This window comes from Chenopodium album, chromosome 12 (assembly GCF_948465745.1).
Source record: "Chenopodium album chromosome 12, dcCheAlbu1.1, whole genome shotgun sequence".
Lineage (NCBI taxonomy): Eukaryota > Viridiplantae > Streptophyta > Magnoliopsida > Caryophyllales > Amaranthaceae > Chenopodium > Chenopodium album.
In genome coordinates, this window is record NC_137845.1 from 14,839,847 (window position 1) to 14,853,907 (window position 14,061).

The 14,061-nt window shown below is 35.5% G+C and overlaps 2 protein-coding genes across 3 annotated transcripts; one reads left to right on the forward strand and one right to left on the reverse strand.

The window, feature by feature from the left end:
* Positions 1-330: 330 nt before the first annotated feature.
* On the forward strand, positions 331-8,239 carry LOC145572106 (U1 small nuclear ribonucleoprotein A-like). 2 transcript variants are annotated; one of them, XM_081631130.1, is made up of 5 exons: positions 331-510; positions 604-776; positions 2,458-2,551; positions 5,646-5,731; positions 7,693-8,239. In XM_081631130.1, the coding sequence occupies exons 1-5, from the start codon at positions 423-425 to the stop codon at positions 7,978-7,980; spliced, it is 729 nt and encodes a 242-aa protein (XP_081487256.1). In that variant the 5' UTR covers positions 331-422; the 3' UTR covers positions 7,981-8,239. The 2 variants fall into 2 exon arrangements, with proteins under 2 accessions (XP_081487256.1, XP_081487257.1); XM_081631131.1 differs by having other exon boundaries at positions 332-510; positions 5,649-5,731.
* Positions 8,240-8,582: 343 nt separating this feature from the next.
* On the reverse strand, positions 8,583-10,849 carry LOC145572107 (mediator of RNA polymerase II transcription subunit 28-like). The gene is made up of 3 exons (XM_081631132.1): positions 10,623-10,849; positions 9,082-9,194; positions 8,583-8,976 (listed from the first exon to the last, which is right to left on the reverse strand). The coding sequence occupies exons 1-3, from the start codon at positions 10,822-10,824 to the stop codon at positions 8,842-8,844; spliced, it is 450 nt and encodes a 149-aa protein (XP_081487258.1). The 5' UTR covers positions 10,825-10,849; the 3' UTR covers positions 8,583-8,841.
* Positions 10,850-14,061: the final 3,212 nt, after the last annotated feature.

Here is a 14,061-nt window from a genome sequence, read left to right on the forward strand (position 1 = left end):
GACAAGTTCATTCGTTTTCTATCTTTCTATCTCAGACATGAGCCCCTATCTTTATCCCCCTTTATCTATCTCCTCTTTTGAAAACTCATTTCCTCTCCTCATGTTACAATGTTTGTGGGACAAGGGAGTATTTTGTTAAAGTTGCACAAAAGTACAAAAAACACCGTAAAAAAGGGCTGACTTTAAAGATGTTGAAAACTCACTCTACCCTTTAGACCCAACACAGCCCAATAACACACACTGCTCATTTACGGCCCAACCTTTCCATTCCCTAAAACCCAAAAGAAGCCCAAATTCTCGCTCCATCTTCTCAAACTTCAACTCAACTCAATTCAATTCAATTCAATTTTGCGCAGAAAGCCATAGCAGCATCTCACAACACCACCATTACACAGAAATTACGAGCTCAAACAACTACATCAATGGCGGAAGTTGCTAACCCTGGAAGTGACGTTCCTCCTAATCAAACTATCTACATCAACAATCTCAATGAAAAAATCAAGCTCGATGGTACTTCAATTTTGCCCTAATCTCTTCAATTTGTATTTCTTTCTTCTTTTGATTGATTACGGTTTTAATTTTTCTGTAATTTGATTGTTTCAGAGTTGAAAAAGTCGCTAAATGCAGTTTTTTCTCAATTTGGGAAGATTGTTGAGGTATTAGCATTCAAAACGTTGAAGCATAAAGGTCAAGCTTGGGTTGTTTTTGAGGAGGTTTCTTCTGCTACTAATGCGCTTCGTCAAATGCAAGGTTTTCCTTTCTATGATAAACCTATGGTATGTAGTGGATATTGTTATAATTTTGGGTTTTGATTTTGTGATTTTGATTAGTGTTGGCGTTTAGGGTTCGACATGTTACTTTCTTTATTTGAAATTAATAGTTGCGTTGATAGTGTAATTTGAACTGGTTGTGCGATGATTAAATTTAGGTGGAGGGAGTAGCATTGTAGGAGTTGCAAATTTAGGACTTGGGCTTGTCATTAATATTGGTTGCAGTGATAGTGGTGTTGATAGTGTAATGTGAACTATTTATGTGATAGTTAAACCCGGGCGAAGAGAGTAGTAGTTGCAAATAGGATTTTGGGTTTGTCATTTATATCTGGTTGCATTATTGTTAAGCTAACCTAAAGAAGATCATTAGTAAAGATTGATCAATTAAGATAGGGTTCTGTTCAACTTTACCTCAAAATCCTTGTGTCAATGCCAAGAACTAATTTGTTCAGTTTGGAGTAAAGATGTTTTTGTATAGTTGGCATTTTATATTTTTATGTTACATTAATATGAAGGCTAGCGGGAGAGAGTGAGGTCTTTGTTTCAGTGTTCCTTGTTATTTAGTATTGGAAGTTTGATTTTGGAACAAATTTTTGTTGCACCTTCAGTTTTTGTTAGAGATGCTTTGTAATGTCACTAATGTGTTGGGCAACAGATAAGTTAAAATTTAATTTGGGATCTTTATAATAGAGTTTAGGGTTTTGTTGGCGGTCATGATTATATTTATACAGCAGTAGTTGCCAGTTTGGGACTTTAGCTTGTTTTTTTTGGTTGCATTATAGAGTAATACATTATGCCATCACAAAAGAGAAATTAGTAAAGACAAATGAAGTAGGGGAGAGTGCTTCAAATTCTGGTGTCAAATACTTGTAATTAAATAGCTCTGCACTTGTTAGTTTAAGAAACTTTTCAAGTTTTCAATTTGAATTAATAATTCCTGCTGACTTCAGCTATTCAGTATAATTCAGACAGACTTGTCGTGATAATTAGTACTTACCATTGCTGCACCCTGATCATTTCAAGCTAGTTACAGGAACTGGCCACAAACTTTTAGCTATTTATTTGTTGGGAACCAAAATATTTTTAATCCTAGAGACCTAGAGTACAGTCAATTTAGTATTGCAAACACACATGCACAAAAACAGAAATGCATTGGTAGAACTTTTTAACCTCAAACGTTCAAAAGAAAATTTCCAATTATTTCATAATCTGCTCTTCAAATATTCTGAGGTATCCCTAAACTAAACAAGGATGTTACGTTTATAAATAATGAGAGCACAATGATGAGCCGTCAAGTACACGTGTATAACTGAAATGGGGGAGGGTAATAATTGGAGGTTTTATATATTTGAGGGGAACAAATTAAAACGAATATGGGAAGTAGTTTTCTGCTGAACCCATTTAGGTAGGAATGAAGTACTATTGTAATCACTGAGAAAGTGGAGATTTGAGAGTGTTATTGGTGTCCTTGGTGATGGGGAAATAAGGCCATGTGACTAGTTCGTGCAAAAGGCAATGTGATCCTCGTTTTTTGCTAGGGTTTGGCTTAGGTTTTAGAGGTGCTCACCATCTCAGTTTTGTGTTGCTTCTATAAAGCATACTCTCTATGTGTATTTGTTGATTTCAGTGGCCATTTATTGTCTCCTCTAGTCAGATAGTAGTGATGTATATTTTTTGGTTGATGCAGAGAATACAATATGCAAAGACCAAGTCAGATATAATTGCAAAAGCTGATGGTACTTTTGTTCCCCGAGAAAAACGAAAGAGGCATGAGGAGAGAGGTATGCACTTTCATCTCTTTATGTGTTCAGTGCTACACTAAGTTTCCATTTTAAAATGCCGTTGCTGGTTATTTTTAAAGCAAATTAGGTGACAAGCAATTTGCCCAACAATGGATTTCTTCTCATAGAATTGGTTAGAATAGAATTCCCATCCTAGATTTACTAATTTTTGACCAAAAAAAAAATGATTGAGAAATCTTTTCCTGCTGCTGAAGGATAAGTTATATACTTATATCACGTATATGTTGCTGAAGGGTGGGAGCAATGTCACCACATATGTGCGTTATTATAGAATCTGATGTTATCCCTGCTGCTAGAAAGTTTAATTAGAATGAAAAAAAGGTGAGTTGTGATGTGACTAATGTCTAGGTGCACCATGATAGTTACTAATTCAATAAAGTTATGTTGTATTTCCCTAATTAAATCAAAATTATTAAATATAGTTTCTGGCCTTGCTACATCTTACATGCCATCCACATCAAGCTACTAGTCTTAAATGGAGTTGGAAAGATTCTTCTAGGATTTTTGGGAAGTTGCATTAAAAAAAGGATGACACCACCTCTTACTTTTATAAATAGGTATTTAGATGCAAGAACAATGAATGTATGCACATCGATAACCTTACAGTCACCGTAGGAGTAGCACAACGATAGCCTTTCCCATTTTCCTTCCCCATCTGAGCCAATACATTTGTTACATTTGTTGCATGCTTATAAATTTTATGATGGTGATGTCTAGGTCTATTTACTTCTTATTGAGCTGTGTGGCTATTGGCTAAATAAAAATCCCACCTCCATGGAATGTCCCACCGAATAGGAAAAGAAAAACTCATTGTCGTAGTATCAGGGAATATCAAAGACTGATGACATATTATTTGCTGCTGTTGGTAGTCAACCATGAGGGTTCTTGTGAACATATCTTTTGGGAAGAAATTAGCGGGATCATAATTTCAAAATTCCAAATACTAAACATCCAGGGTGTTCCTTTTCTATCTTTAGTTCTTTTGAATATTGTTTTTGTCCTTCCTTTTCTCAAAGTCACTCATAATTGTATGCGTTCGTGCATGCTTGTGTTGCACATCCGTCCACATTTATATCAAATTTAGTTGCTTCTAGTTCTAACACTAGGATGATCTGTATAGCTCTGCTAAGGTATATTGATTAAGATATACAGTAAGAATGGAGAAAGATAAAACTGGTCTTGTCTAATCTTCTCCCTCCCCCCTTCTCATTTCTTTGATATCTTACTGACAGCCTTAGTCATGGCATGCGTCTCTTAATTTTTTTTAGCTATTTGCTATTGGCTTTTGAAAGATTCAGTACATGTATATGATTAATAATCAAGCTTGCTTTACCTTCTCATGCGATGAATCGCACTTAATCATAGGTAGGCTTAAGCAATTCTATAGCTAGCGAAATTGGAAAATCGCAATCGTGTAACTAAGGTCATCTTAGGTTAGACGTAAGTAGAGCAATGCATATTAAAGCTTAAAAGCATTCAAAACTAATAGGGGTCCTGTTGCGCCTAGGCATTCTTTGCTCTTGTCCAACATATTTTACTCTTAATTCCCTACCTTTTCCTTTAGAGTGTAGATTAGTTGTCTTCTCTCGTAGGAAATTGAATGTGATTTGCCATAGAAGAAGGTATAGATACCTCCTTAAACAGTGCGTTTGTGGTGCGGCAGGGGGCCAAGTTAGCAAACAATGACAAAGTAACCCCACCGACTTAGTAACCCTAACCAAGTAACCCCTCCGACCCGGTAACCCCTCCGACCCGGTAAACCCTGACCCACCTAGTAACCCCTAACCAGACTAAGTAACCCATGACCGACCTAGTAACCCCTAACCGAACCTACTAACCCCTAACATAGTAACCCCTAACCTAACCACCTATTTCACCGCTAAAGTAGCCACTAAACCACCAATTCCAACCGCCACAACAATCAACAATCAACCATCAACCACAACAATGGCGGCCACAACACCACCATCATCTAACCTTCGACCGTTGTACTGACCGAACCCACAACACCACCAACTACAGCACCCACACCACCACTCCAGCCCCAAACGCCTTGCCACTAGCCCCTAACCCACAAACATACCCCGATCCAACTAAACTATTAAAAAAAAAAATTTAAATCGAACAAATACCTTTTTAAAAGTTAACAATGGCTTCGAATTTCACTTCAAATATGGCTATAAAGGCCAAATTCGACCATGAAAACTCTAGATCTAGAGTTTTCATGGCTCTATTTGGCCTTAAAAATCTTAAACTTGTTTTCCGGCGACGGAGTCACCAAACCACCACTACCTACCCACTGAAACCACCATCTCCAACGAACGAACCACGAAGACGACTATTGACTATGGTTGCGAATTTTGTGTTCTTTGAGAAAGTGAGATGAAGGTTCTGGACTTGGAGAAGAAGAAAAGAGGAGAGAGAAAGAGGAAAGAGAAGAGTGAGAAAAAGAATTTTTTTTAAAAAAAAAAATTGTGGCTGGCTGCACGGTGTGGCCAGCTACATATGAAACTTTGTGCTCCTTAGAAAGATTTAACTGAAGTCTGTCGTTGGGAAATGCTTTGTATGTGGCAGTCATAAATTTGTGGAATGTGGGAATAACTTTATCGATGAAGCTTATTCCTTAATCCCTATCATCTTCTACTCTCCAGTAGATTAGTTTTTAGTTGAGGACAAGGCATAAATGAATGTAATATCATTGGGAAGAGTAGATAATAATTTCATCCAAATTTTGCAGATGCTCATTCATATTGATTGTTGAACTTGAAGGACATGCGAGTCTGACATGATTACTGATTAGTTATAATTAGGCCACAGCAAAAAGTCCTTTCTGACGTTGTTTGATGTGTTCGAAATGGTATTGAATGCCGAAGAAAACCAAACTGATAGCAAAGTTTGAGAGCAATTAAAAACCCATGGAACAAAAAGGGAAAGAGAAACTTTGTCAGTTGTGTTTAAGAACTTATGCTTTTAATTGATTGCAAACTGGTATTCTCTACTGAGAGTGTTCAACAGCTGCTCCATGTTCGATGTTTCATGTTAGTTACTGAGCTTTTGTCTGTAATTCTCTTAGCAGGTAAGAAAAAGAAGGAACAACAGGATGCTAATCAAGCAGCTGTGGGCATGAATTATCCGGGAGCATATGGTGTAGCTCCTCCTGTAAGTTATTTTATTTGTATATATTTTTCCATCTTGATGATTTTATACCTATACTTGCATTAGTTTTTGTCTCTTTGGAATTTAAGTAAGTTATGTTGTTTTTTCTTTGTAAGTAAGAGCATTTTGTAAAATGGAAAATTACCTTAGAAAACTTGCTCAGTGAGGTTACAGGTAGAGGTGTCAATTCGGATAACCGGATGGAGTTTGGGTCGGCTCTATTAGGGTCGGGTCTGTTTGGGTCGGATATGTTCGGGTCAAAATTATTCTTATAATTCGGATCGGGTCAGGTCGGGTCAAATTCGGGTCGGATCAAATTTGGGTCATGGTCTATCGAGTCCGGGTCGGATATGGGTCGAATCAACTCCAGATCAGTTCATGTTGGTTCGGATAAATTCGGATCGGGTTCAAAACGGGTTTAACTGGGTTAATTTCGGGTCGGATGAATTTGGGTCGAGTTGATTTCGGTTCGGATGATTTCGGTTCGGTCAAGTTTTGTTTGATTAAGATAAGGTTGATCCGTTGATTCATTAAATTGGTCAATTTCAATTCAATTCCTTTTTGTGTTTGGCTGGATTTTAATCGAGTTGACCCAATTCATATTTAAATAAGGTTATTTTTAAACTAGAGTTATTATTGAGTTTTTACCTTATTATTGAGTCAATATCAAGTCATTCATGTATCATGCGGAGTATATTTTATCGAGTTAAAAGAAGAGGTTTTAATGTTCAAGTATTACAAACTATTTGTAGCAAATTTTAGATGACATGAATATAAAGCTTAGAAAATAATTTTATATAATTGGTAAATACATGAAGTAAACTTGTTACTCCGGATTATTTCTTTGTAGTAAAAAACGTAAACTTATTAATAATAACGGAGTAGTATAAGAACTTGAATAAGAAGGTCAAAAATTAATTATGGCCTGGTTAAATTCGAATCGGGTAAAAATCAAATCGAGTATCAGTTCGGGTCAAAACAGATCGGATTAGATCGGTTATTTTCCGGGTCAATTTCGGATCGGGTTGAGCTCGGGTCGGATCAAATCGGTTCGGTTAGATTTAAAATCGGGTCAAATCGGATTCGGGTTGAGTTCAGGTCGGATCAAATCGGTGGCGGGTTAAGTTCAGATCGGGTCGAATTCGGATTCGGGTTGAGTTCAGTTCGGTTACAGATCGGGTTTGGGTCTTGAATTTTTCGGATCAAATCAGATCGGTTACAGTTCGAAACGGATAGTTTTTTTCGGGTCGGTTCGGTTTTGATACCTCTAGTTACAGGCACTAGAGGTTCTAGGGTAAACCCGTGATCATTGATTAATCTGGAGTTTATTGTTGATTATTAAAAATAGGAAGGAAATGAAAAAAAAGAAATAAAAAAGGGTGAAAGAAATGCCTCACTAAGCATTGAGGAACTTTTTTTGTTTCACGTGCAGATAATATTTAGAAATAATGTCTTTCTGTATTTAAGTCTGTTCCTATAAGGCTATAATGTGCTGTGTAGTGTTCTTTCATTTGCACAGAGTGAACTGGACTTTTGCCTTTTTTTTTAATTCTTGGAGGACTATATTGGAGGAGACCGTATTTGAGAACTACATGATTGAATTAAATCTTTTTTACAAATTTTAGAAGGGTGAGAAATGACATGTACTAAATCATCAACTGTAGCTTAATTGAGGGAAATGACTGTCGTACCAAAAATTGATTTGGGCACTCATTATGAGACAATTTTCTATATACTTTTCACACAGAGGTGTGCCAATATCAATCAAAGGTGTAACAAAATTAGTTTCCTTCAGTTGAACTAGGGAAGAATGAGTGGGCTAGCAAGCTAGCAACTACCAACTACCAATATTGTACATTGGCAGCTGTTATTTCCTGTTTCCTAAACTTTACCAAAGAATTCATGCAATAATTCAACAAGGTCTTTTTTTCCCCAATCTAATTCAATTTTGTTGAGTATTGCAGCTTTCACAGATCCCGTATATGGGTGCCATACCAATTGTTCCAGAGGTCCCAGCTGCACCAAACAACATTCTTTTCGTTCAGAATCTTCCACACGAGGCAACTACATTGATGCTGTCGTTGCTTTTTAGACAATATCCTGGCTTTAAGGAAGTGCGTATGGTGGAAGCTAAGCCTGGCATTGCATTCGTGGAGTATGAAAATGAAATGCAATCAACAGTTGCAATGAACGCGCTTCAGAATTTCAAGATGGTTGATAACGCTATGTTAATCACGTATGCAAAGAAATAGATGAACAGAACATCTGTGTTTAACATTGAATACTTTTAGATGGCTTCTGGTCTGGGAACTTTTAGTTGTAATGTTGTTTCTGCGCTGCCATGTGTTCTTCATGGTATTTTTAAGGCACGTTGATTATATATAGTTCAGGATGTAAAATTTTAGCTGGATATATATTTCTGCAACTGCAATCAAATCCAAATAGTATTGATACTGGTTCTTGTGTTTCCTCACTTTTTGAAAATGCATGCACCATGAATTTTGCCTTTCATCTTATCCATCTACAGCTTTAACAAATATTAGCCATTTAATTATAATTTATGCATATTGGATTTCTATCTCTGTTTTATATTGCCTCTATAAATTTGGGCACTGAAGTCTGAAGATGTGGTTGTAGCTTCTCCTGCAAACCTCAACTACATATACCGAATGGATTGAATACTCCCGGTGTCCTACTGTGAAATGTAGTGAATAGCTTGAACTTGAGAAAAGGGCCAAATCCTTTCTATTTGATTAACACAGGCCTATAATAACTTGAAACCTCCACATGTTACAAGGACTAGCAATCAAGCTGTACAGGGGCTTCAAGATTGTACACTCATCTCACTCAAGGGTTTGAGCTTTGAAAGTTTGAATCGTATTGGGATTTTTCCACAATAGAACCTATCCTGGCTCTCCAAAACGTTCAGTGAAAGGTCTACAGAGTACAGAATACAGGGTTACATGTATGTAATCTGGCTGCCACTCAAAAGTTGAAACTAATAGAGGCAATTTTCTAACACTAACCATCTTCAAGAGATCAAATTCAATTAGCTTTTTTTTAGTGTATTAACTAATCATGGTACGTCAGGATGGAAAAGCTACTACTGTAAGTTAAACTTTCTCCAGCTCTGACTTGTGCTTGTCAAGCTGCTCTCTCAACTCTTTCTTCCATCCTTGAATCAGCTGTTCTTGTTTCTTAATAAGCTCGGTTTTGACCTTCAACTCTTCTTCCATGACAGAAATTTCCTGATACGACATGAAAAGCGACCAGTCAGTGAATCTGCTCTAATAATCACACCATGTCTACAACTTGTATATACCTGGAGCCATATTTCAATAGGCCCTTCATACCTTCTGAAGCATTTCGGCCTTGGTAGGTTGCTCCTCACGTTGCAGACTGATAAAATACAATTGAAGCCTTTTAGCAGCCTCCATGAAGTCTCTTGCATGTCTTTCCACATCAACTGAAGCAATGCATAGCATTATTAGCAATTTCACACAAATGAATTAATGTAAAAAGTGTTTTAACAGAGCTCAGAGGAAAGTTTCTATAAACATCAAGAAACAATAATTCCAGCACAATAAAACAGAAACAATGATTCCCCAACAGTTGCTGTCCCAAAAGTAAGATCATACTCAGAGATAGAGAAGATTTTAGGACTAATAACTGAGGAATTGCGGTACTCCAATTACAGTTCAAAGTACAGATTACATTCGAGCAAAGAAAATTAATCCAACTCTTTAGGAACACCACCTAGATACATAAAGGCTAAAACAACAGGTCACTTGCACATCATAATGCAAATTGTAACAATTAGGCACTACAGGATTGCATATAGTAGATAGTGTAAAATCCAAACCATAATAATGTTCATGCATGGAAACTGCAACTGTCGGTGCCGTGTTGCATTTCCAAAATACTCCAGCCAATGACGGTTTATGATTGATGTTTACATCAGTCATTAACATTAGATTGTGACTTTTGGTCAACAACTAGGCTACAGTAGCCACCAATCTAGGCATTTTCAGACCTCAACAAATGTAAGAACCAGTCCACTACGATCAAAGAGGATAGTTACCGACATTGGAATCTTAATGACCTTAATCGCTTACACCTGATGATAAGAACAATGTCCCAAACTCATAGATCCAAAACCTCACCTAGCACTCCACCAATTAACCAAATATTCTTCAAGAATTATACTCTTCCTTATAGTCACACACACTTCAAAACACAAAGAAACCTGTCCATTTCCCTACTTAAAGATGTGATTTGTGTGCAATTTTGATTATCGACGAAACCACATATTGTCTTGCATTCTAGGTAATCCTCAGAAGTAGCCTCGTCTCAATTACAAGGACAAAGTTAATGACAGAGTTGTATATGTTTCGAGTAACAACCAACCCAATTACCACTGTTTTCCATCAATAGCTCCAGTGTGGCCTAAATCCAACAGGATAGTAACTATTTTCAAAGAGCAAAAGGAAAAGATATCCTACTACGAATCGGCCGAAACAAACCCTATCCCAGAAAACATCAATTGGGCTTATAAGTTCATCAATTCTTTACCCAACCAAGACCAGAAATTCTATCACCAATATCACTTCCACAACAACTACAGTCAGAATTAACACAGAATTCAATAAACATATGAATTCAACAATTAAACATATACTCATCCCAGAAAATCCAATCCACAGAATTACCTCCCAATTTAATAGTAAGAAATCAAAAAACCCAAATAAAGAACTAATTTTTTTACCAAACAAGCATACAAAAGACATTAAATACAAAAAAGGGCAACTGGGTAATTCATAAATTATACAAAAACAACAAAATTGAAACGAAAATAGAAAGAAATAATGAAAAAGAAGAAGGAAAAGAAAGTTACTCTGATGAGAAGGATGAGGGGAACGATCAATAGCTTGGAGTTCACGAGCGGGTAAGCAGGGAAGGAGAGCAGCCTCTAAGGCGGTGACGCACTGTAACATTTCATCCTTCCCTGCCTGAATTGGCGGAGTTTGCGGTGGTTGTTGCGGCGGCGATTGCAGGGTTCCCGTCGATGGAGTATCCATTGTTTGCTGGTCCGCCATTTGCTTCTAAGGAGATTTGTTTTTCTTGAGGCTTTTTAAACCTTTTTTTTTTCTAAAGGTGGGTTTAAAATATGACCAAACATGACTTGACTCGACTCGATTGTAATTTAATTTAGATTTTGACTTGCGTAGGTACAATGATTTAACATAACTTAAAATTATATTAAATTTGACTAGATCGAGTTAACTCGACTCAGTCTTCCGAATTGACACCTTTAGTTGGTGTGGGGTAATTAGGTAAATCGATAAATACGGTAATACTATATCAGTATTTAGCGCAAATTAGATAGTGCACTCGGATGGTTAAAATTGACAATTGCGTAAATAAATGTGTGTCCCCCTCTATATGGGTAAGAAAAGAACATCAATCAAATTTGACAAGATCATACTCTGTAAAATTGGTTCCCTCAAATATAACCCAACATGGAAACAAGATGAAATGTTTAATACAGATTATACGGAGTAAGTAAAATAAAATTTCAAAATTTAACCCTCATTAATGCTATGAGTAAATTTATACGGACGAGATACAAGATCTTTTTTCGTTTACAAAATGAAGACGAGATACAAGATCTTTTTTCGTTTACAAAATGAAGACGACAATAAAAACACATATGGAGTAAATTACCAATGAGGATTTCCGAAAATTATAACACATTTATTACTATCAACCAAAAATCGAGGAGGTGGGGGGGGGGGGGACCTTTATGTATTTTGTAGGTCTAGATGGTACTTATAATATATATTTGATGCCAAAAGGTCAAAGTTAAAGAACACAAATAATCAAATACAGAATATATACTAGTCAAAAAAAACTCTTACAATATTAAAAACTTTTTAAAATAAGCTACATAAAACCGTGCATTATATGAGCCAATAATTAACTTAGCTTAACTACCGCATCAATTTAAGAAAAGTATATAATTGTGTGTATAATTAAGGCGGTAAATCACCTTAACATTATTCATTTAAGGTTACAAGAGGATAAATATCAAGGAAAGACTTTTTACATAAATTGAAATCACCTAAACAAACTCATCGATATTTTTACAAACAAAGAGCCCGGTTGGGCAACTTTGCCTGCCCCCCTAGACCAAATCCTTTGACACCATTTTCCCTAAATTTTCAAGCGTATTTGTTCGGGCAGATCTGCCTGCCCCCATGCCAAGCCAAAAACCACAAATAATAACAATATTAGTTGTCACATTAACGTGAAAACTAATTCTAGACGAAGGAACACATCATATCACACTTTCGGCCCTTTCTGATTTGTTGATTGCATAATAAACATCCACCCTACGACGAACCACAAATTTGTTGTACAAATGAAACTAACAATCAAACAATGTATTTTCTTCTTCCTAATCGATCATTGTTTCCCAACAAAGTTTTCACATTTTACCTTCGGTCAAAAGTTGAAGCACAATCGCAAGAAGCTTTAATACACCATGTGTATCCCTTATATTTTTATCCAAAGGACATGAAATATGAGGCTTAGCATAACAAGCCGCTCTACAACTATCCATCAAACCCATACCATACTCAACCCAAACCTTAGCTTCCTCGAACGAGTTATTAACCACAATCATCGTATTCACACGATTCTCTAGCTCGTCCTTCAATCGACTAAAGGCCTCCTTACACACACACAAAACTTGTTGGATATAAGGATCGGGTTGATTCGGAATTAGGGTGTTGTTTATCCTATCCAAGGTATTGGTTGCATTGTCCTCGGAATAGTCTCGTGCAAAATATGAAAGAAATTTCATGTCCGTTCCTTCAACGGCTGCCCCGGTATTAAATACATCTATGCAATACCAATATAGTTGTGGTCCGGATCTATGGCAAACTTCTTGCACTGATTTTGGTGGCGATTTTCGATCGTATGAATTCGTAAGGGTGAAGAACATGGATGTTATTAGCACTATTAAGGTTAATAACAAGAATTGATCATTCTTTTGACATGATAAAAATGCCATTTTAAATTTATTCTTTTCTTTTCTTGTTTAAAAATGTAATCAAAGAAGAAAATGTTTGGTTTATATTTTTCATAATTATATATACCAATGCATGTTTTACACCAACTCATTTCAAGCTTGAATTCATTGTTGTTCATGCATTTTTTTTTTTTAATTACCGCCTCTATTTGGAACGTGTCTCTATAATTAGTTAGGGTTTAGCTATAATTACTGTGTATTTGTATGCTAAACATAGATTTATTAGTTTATTTATGAAATATTATTGTTGCATCACAAAATAAATAAAAAAAAAATCTTGATTGTCAAGGACACGTTGCTCTAGTTATTTCTTAATTAATCAACTATTATTGTCCAATATTGTACTTTTCTCAAAAAAAAAAATGTCCAATATTGTACATTCAGGGCCGTTTCTGAGTTTTTAGGGGCCTAAGGGCAAACTAATAATTAGGGGCCCTATAATTTGGGTGTTTGCGTAATTTACTAAATATAATTCAATTTCTTAAATACTATACTTAAAAAATAAAAATAGTATTAACTTAAAGTGCGAATACGCTACATTTAAGATAAAAATGTTATTGTATAAAATTCATTAAAAATATTAACACTTGAAAAAGTAGCCAAAAAAAAGTCGGTACTCGGGAGTATCATATATGTACCTTGGATATACTCAAAATAAATAGTGTTATTACACTTTTTATAAGATATTAGAAAATTTATACCCTATTTGTCTTGGTTTATACTTCATGTATTCTATTTTTGGTGTTTTAAAATTTCGTTAACGTTCTAGTTTTATTTTACATACTTTTATAATATCTCCTTTGTTTTTTTTTTTTAAATTCCTCAAATTGTTTTTGTACAATATTAAGGGACAAGAGAGTAGTAAATAATTAAGAAAATTGGATGCCGACTACATATAAAAATAAAACTCAAAAGGCTCAAACAATAAGAGGGAAAATTGAAACAAATACAAGAAGAAAACAAGTAAACATGAAGAGTTCTTATAAAATTTCCCAAAAAAAAAAAAAAGAATAAAAAAAAAAAAGCAAATGGTTAAAATAGAAAGAAGAGTAGATTAAAAATAAAGAAAGAAGCATAATTGAAAAACGAAACAAAAACATGAATGACAGGTATCGAACCCAAAACACAAAGCTAATTAAAATTCCACTATAACAAGATACAACTTTCTATTGGCCGTTGCACTAGTTTATTTATTTGTCTAACATTTTAGGAGATTAAACTTAATAGCTTAAACATTTTT

What these genes read in the sequence shown, in the direction of transcription:
- LOC145572107 (XM_081631132.1), bottom strand. Translation starts at nt 10,824, where the DNA reads ATGGCGGACCAGCAAACAATGGATACTCCATCGACGGGAACCCTGCAA. An exon ending in CCCTCATCCTTCTCATCAGA is followed by an intron (nt 9,195 to 10,622) that starts GTAACTTTCTTT and finishes GCATTGCTTCAG; the next exon opens with TTGATGTGGAAAGACATGCA. An exon ending in AGGCCGAAATGCTTCAGAAG is followed by an intron (nt 8,977 to 9,081) that starts GTATGAAGGGCC and finishes ATGTCGTATCAG; the next exon opens with GAAATTTCTGTCATGGAAGA.
- LOC145572106 (XM_081631130.1), top strand. Translation starts at nt 423, where the DNA reads ATGGCGGAAGTTGCTAACCCTGGAAGTGACGTTCCTCCTAATCAAACT. An exon ending in CTTTCTATGATAAACCTATG is followed by an intron (nt 777 to 2,457) that starts GTATGTAGTGGA and finishes TGGTTGATGCAG; the next exon opens with AGAATACAATATGCAAAGAC. An exon ending in AAAGAGGCATGAGGAGAGAG is followed by an intron (nt 2,552 to 5,645) that starts GTATGCACTTTC and finishes TAATTCTCTTAG; the next exon opens with CAGGTAAGAAAAAGAAGGAA.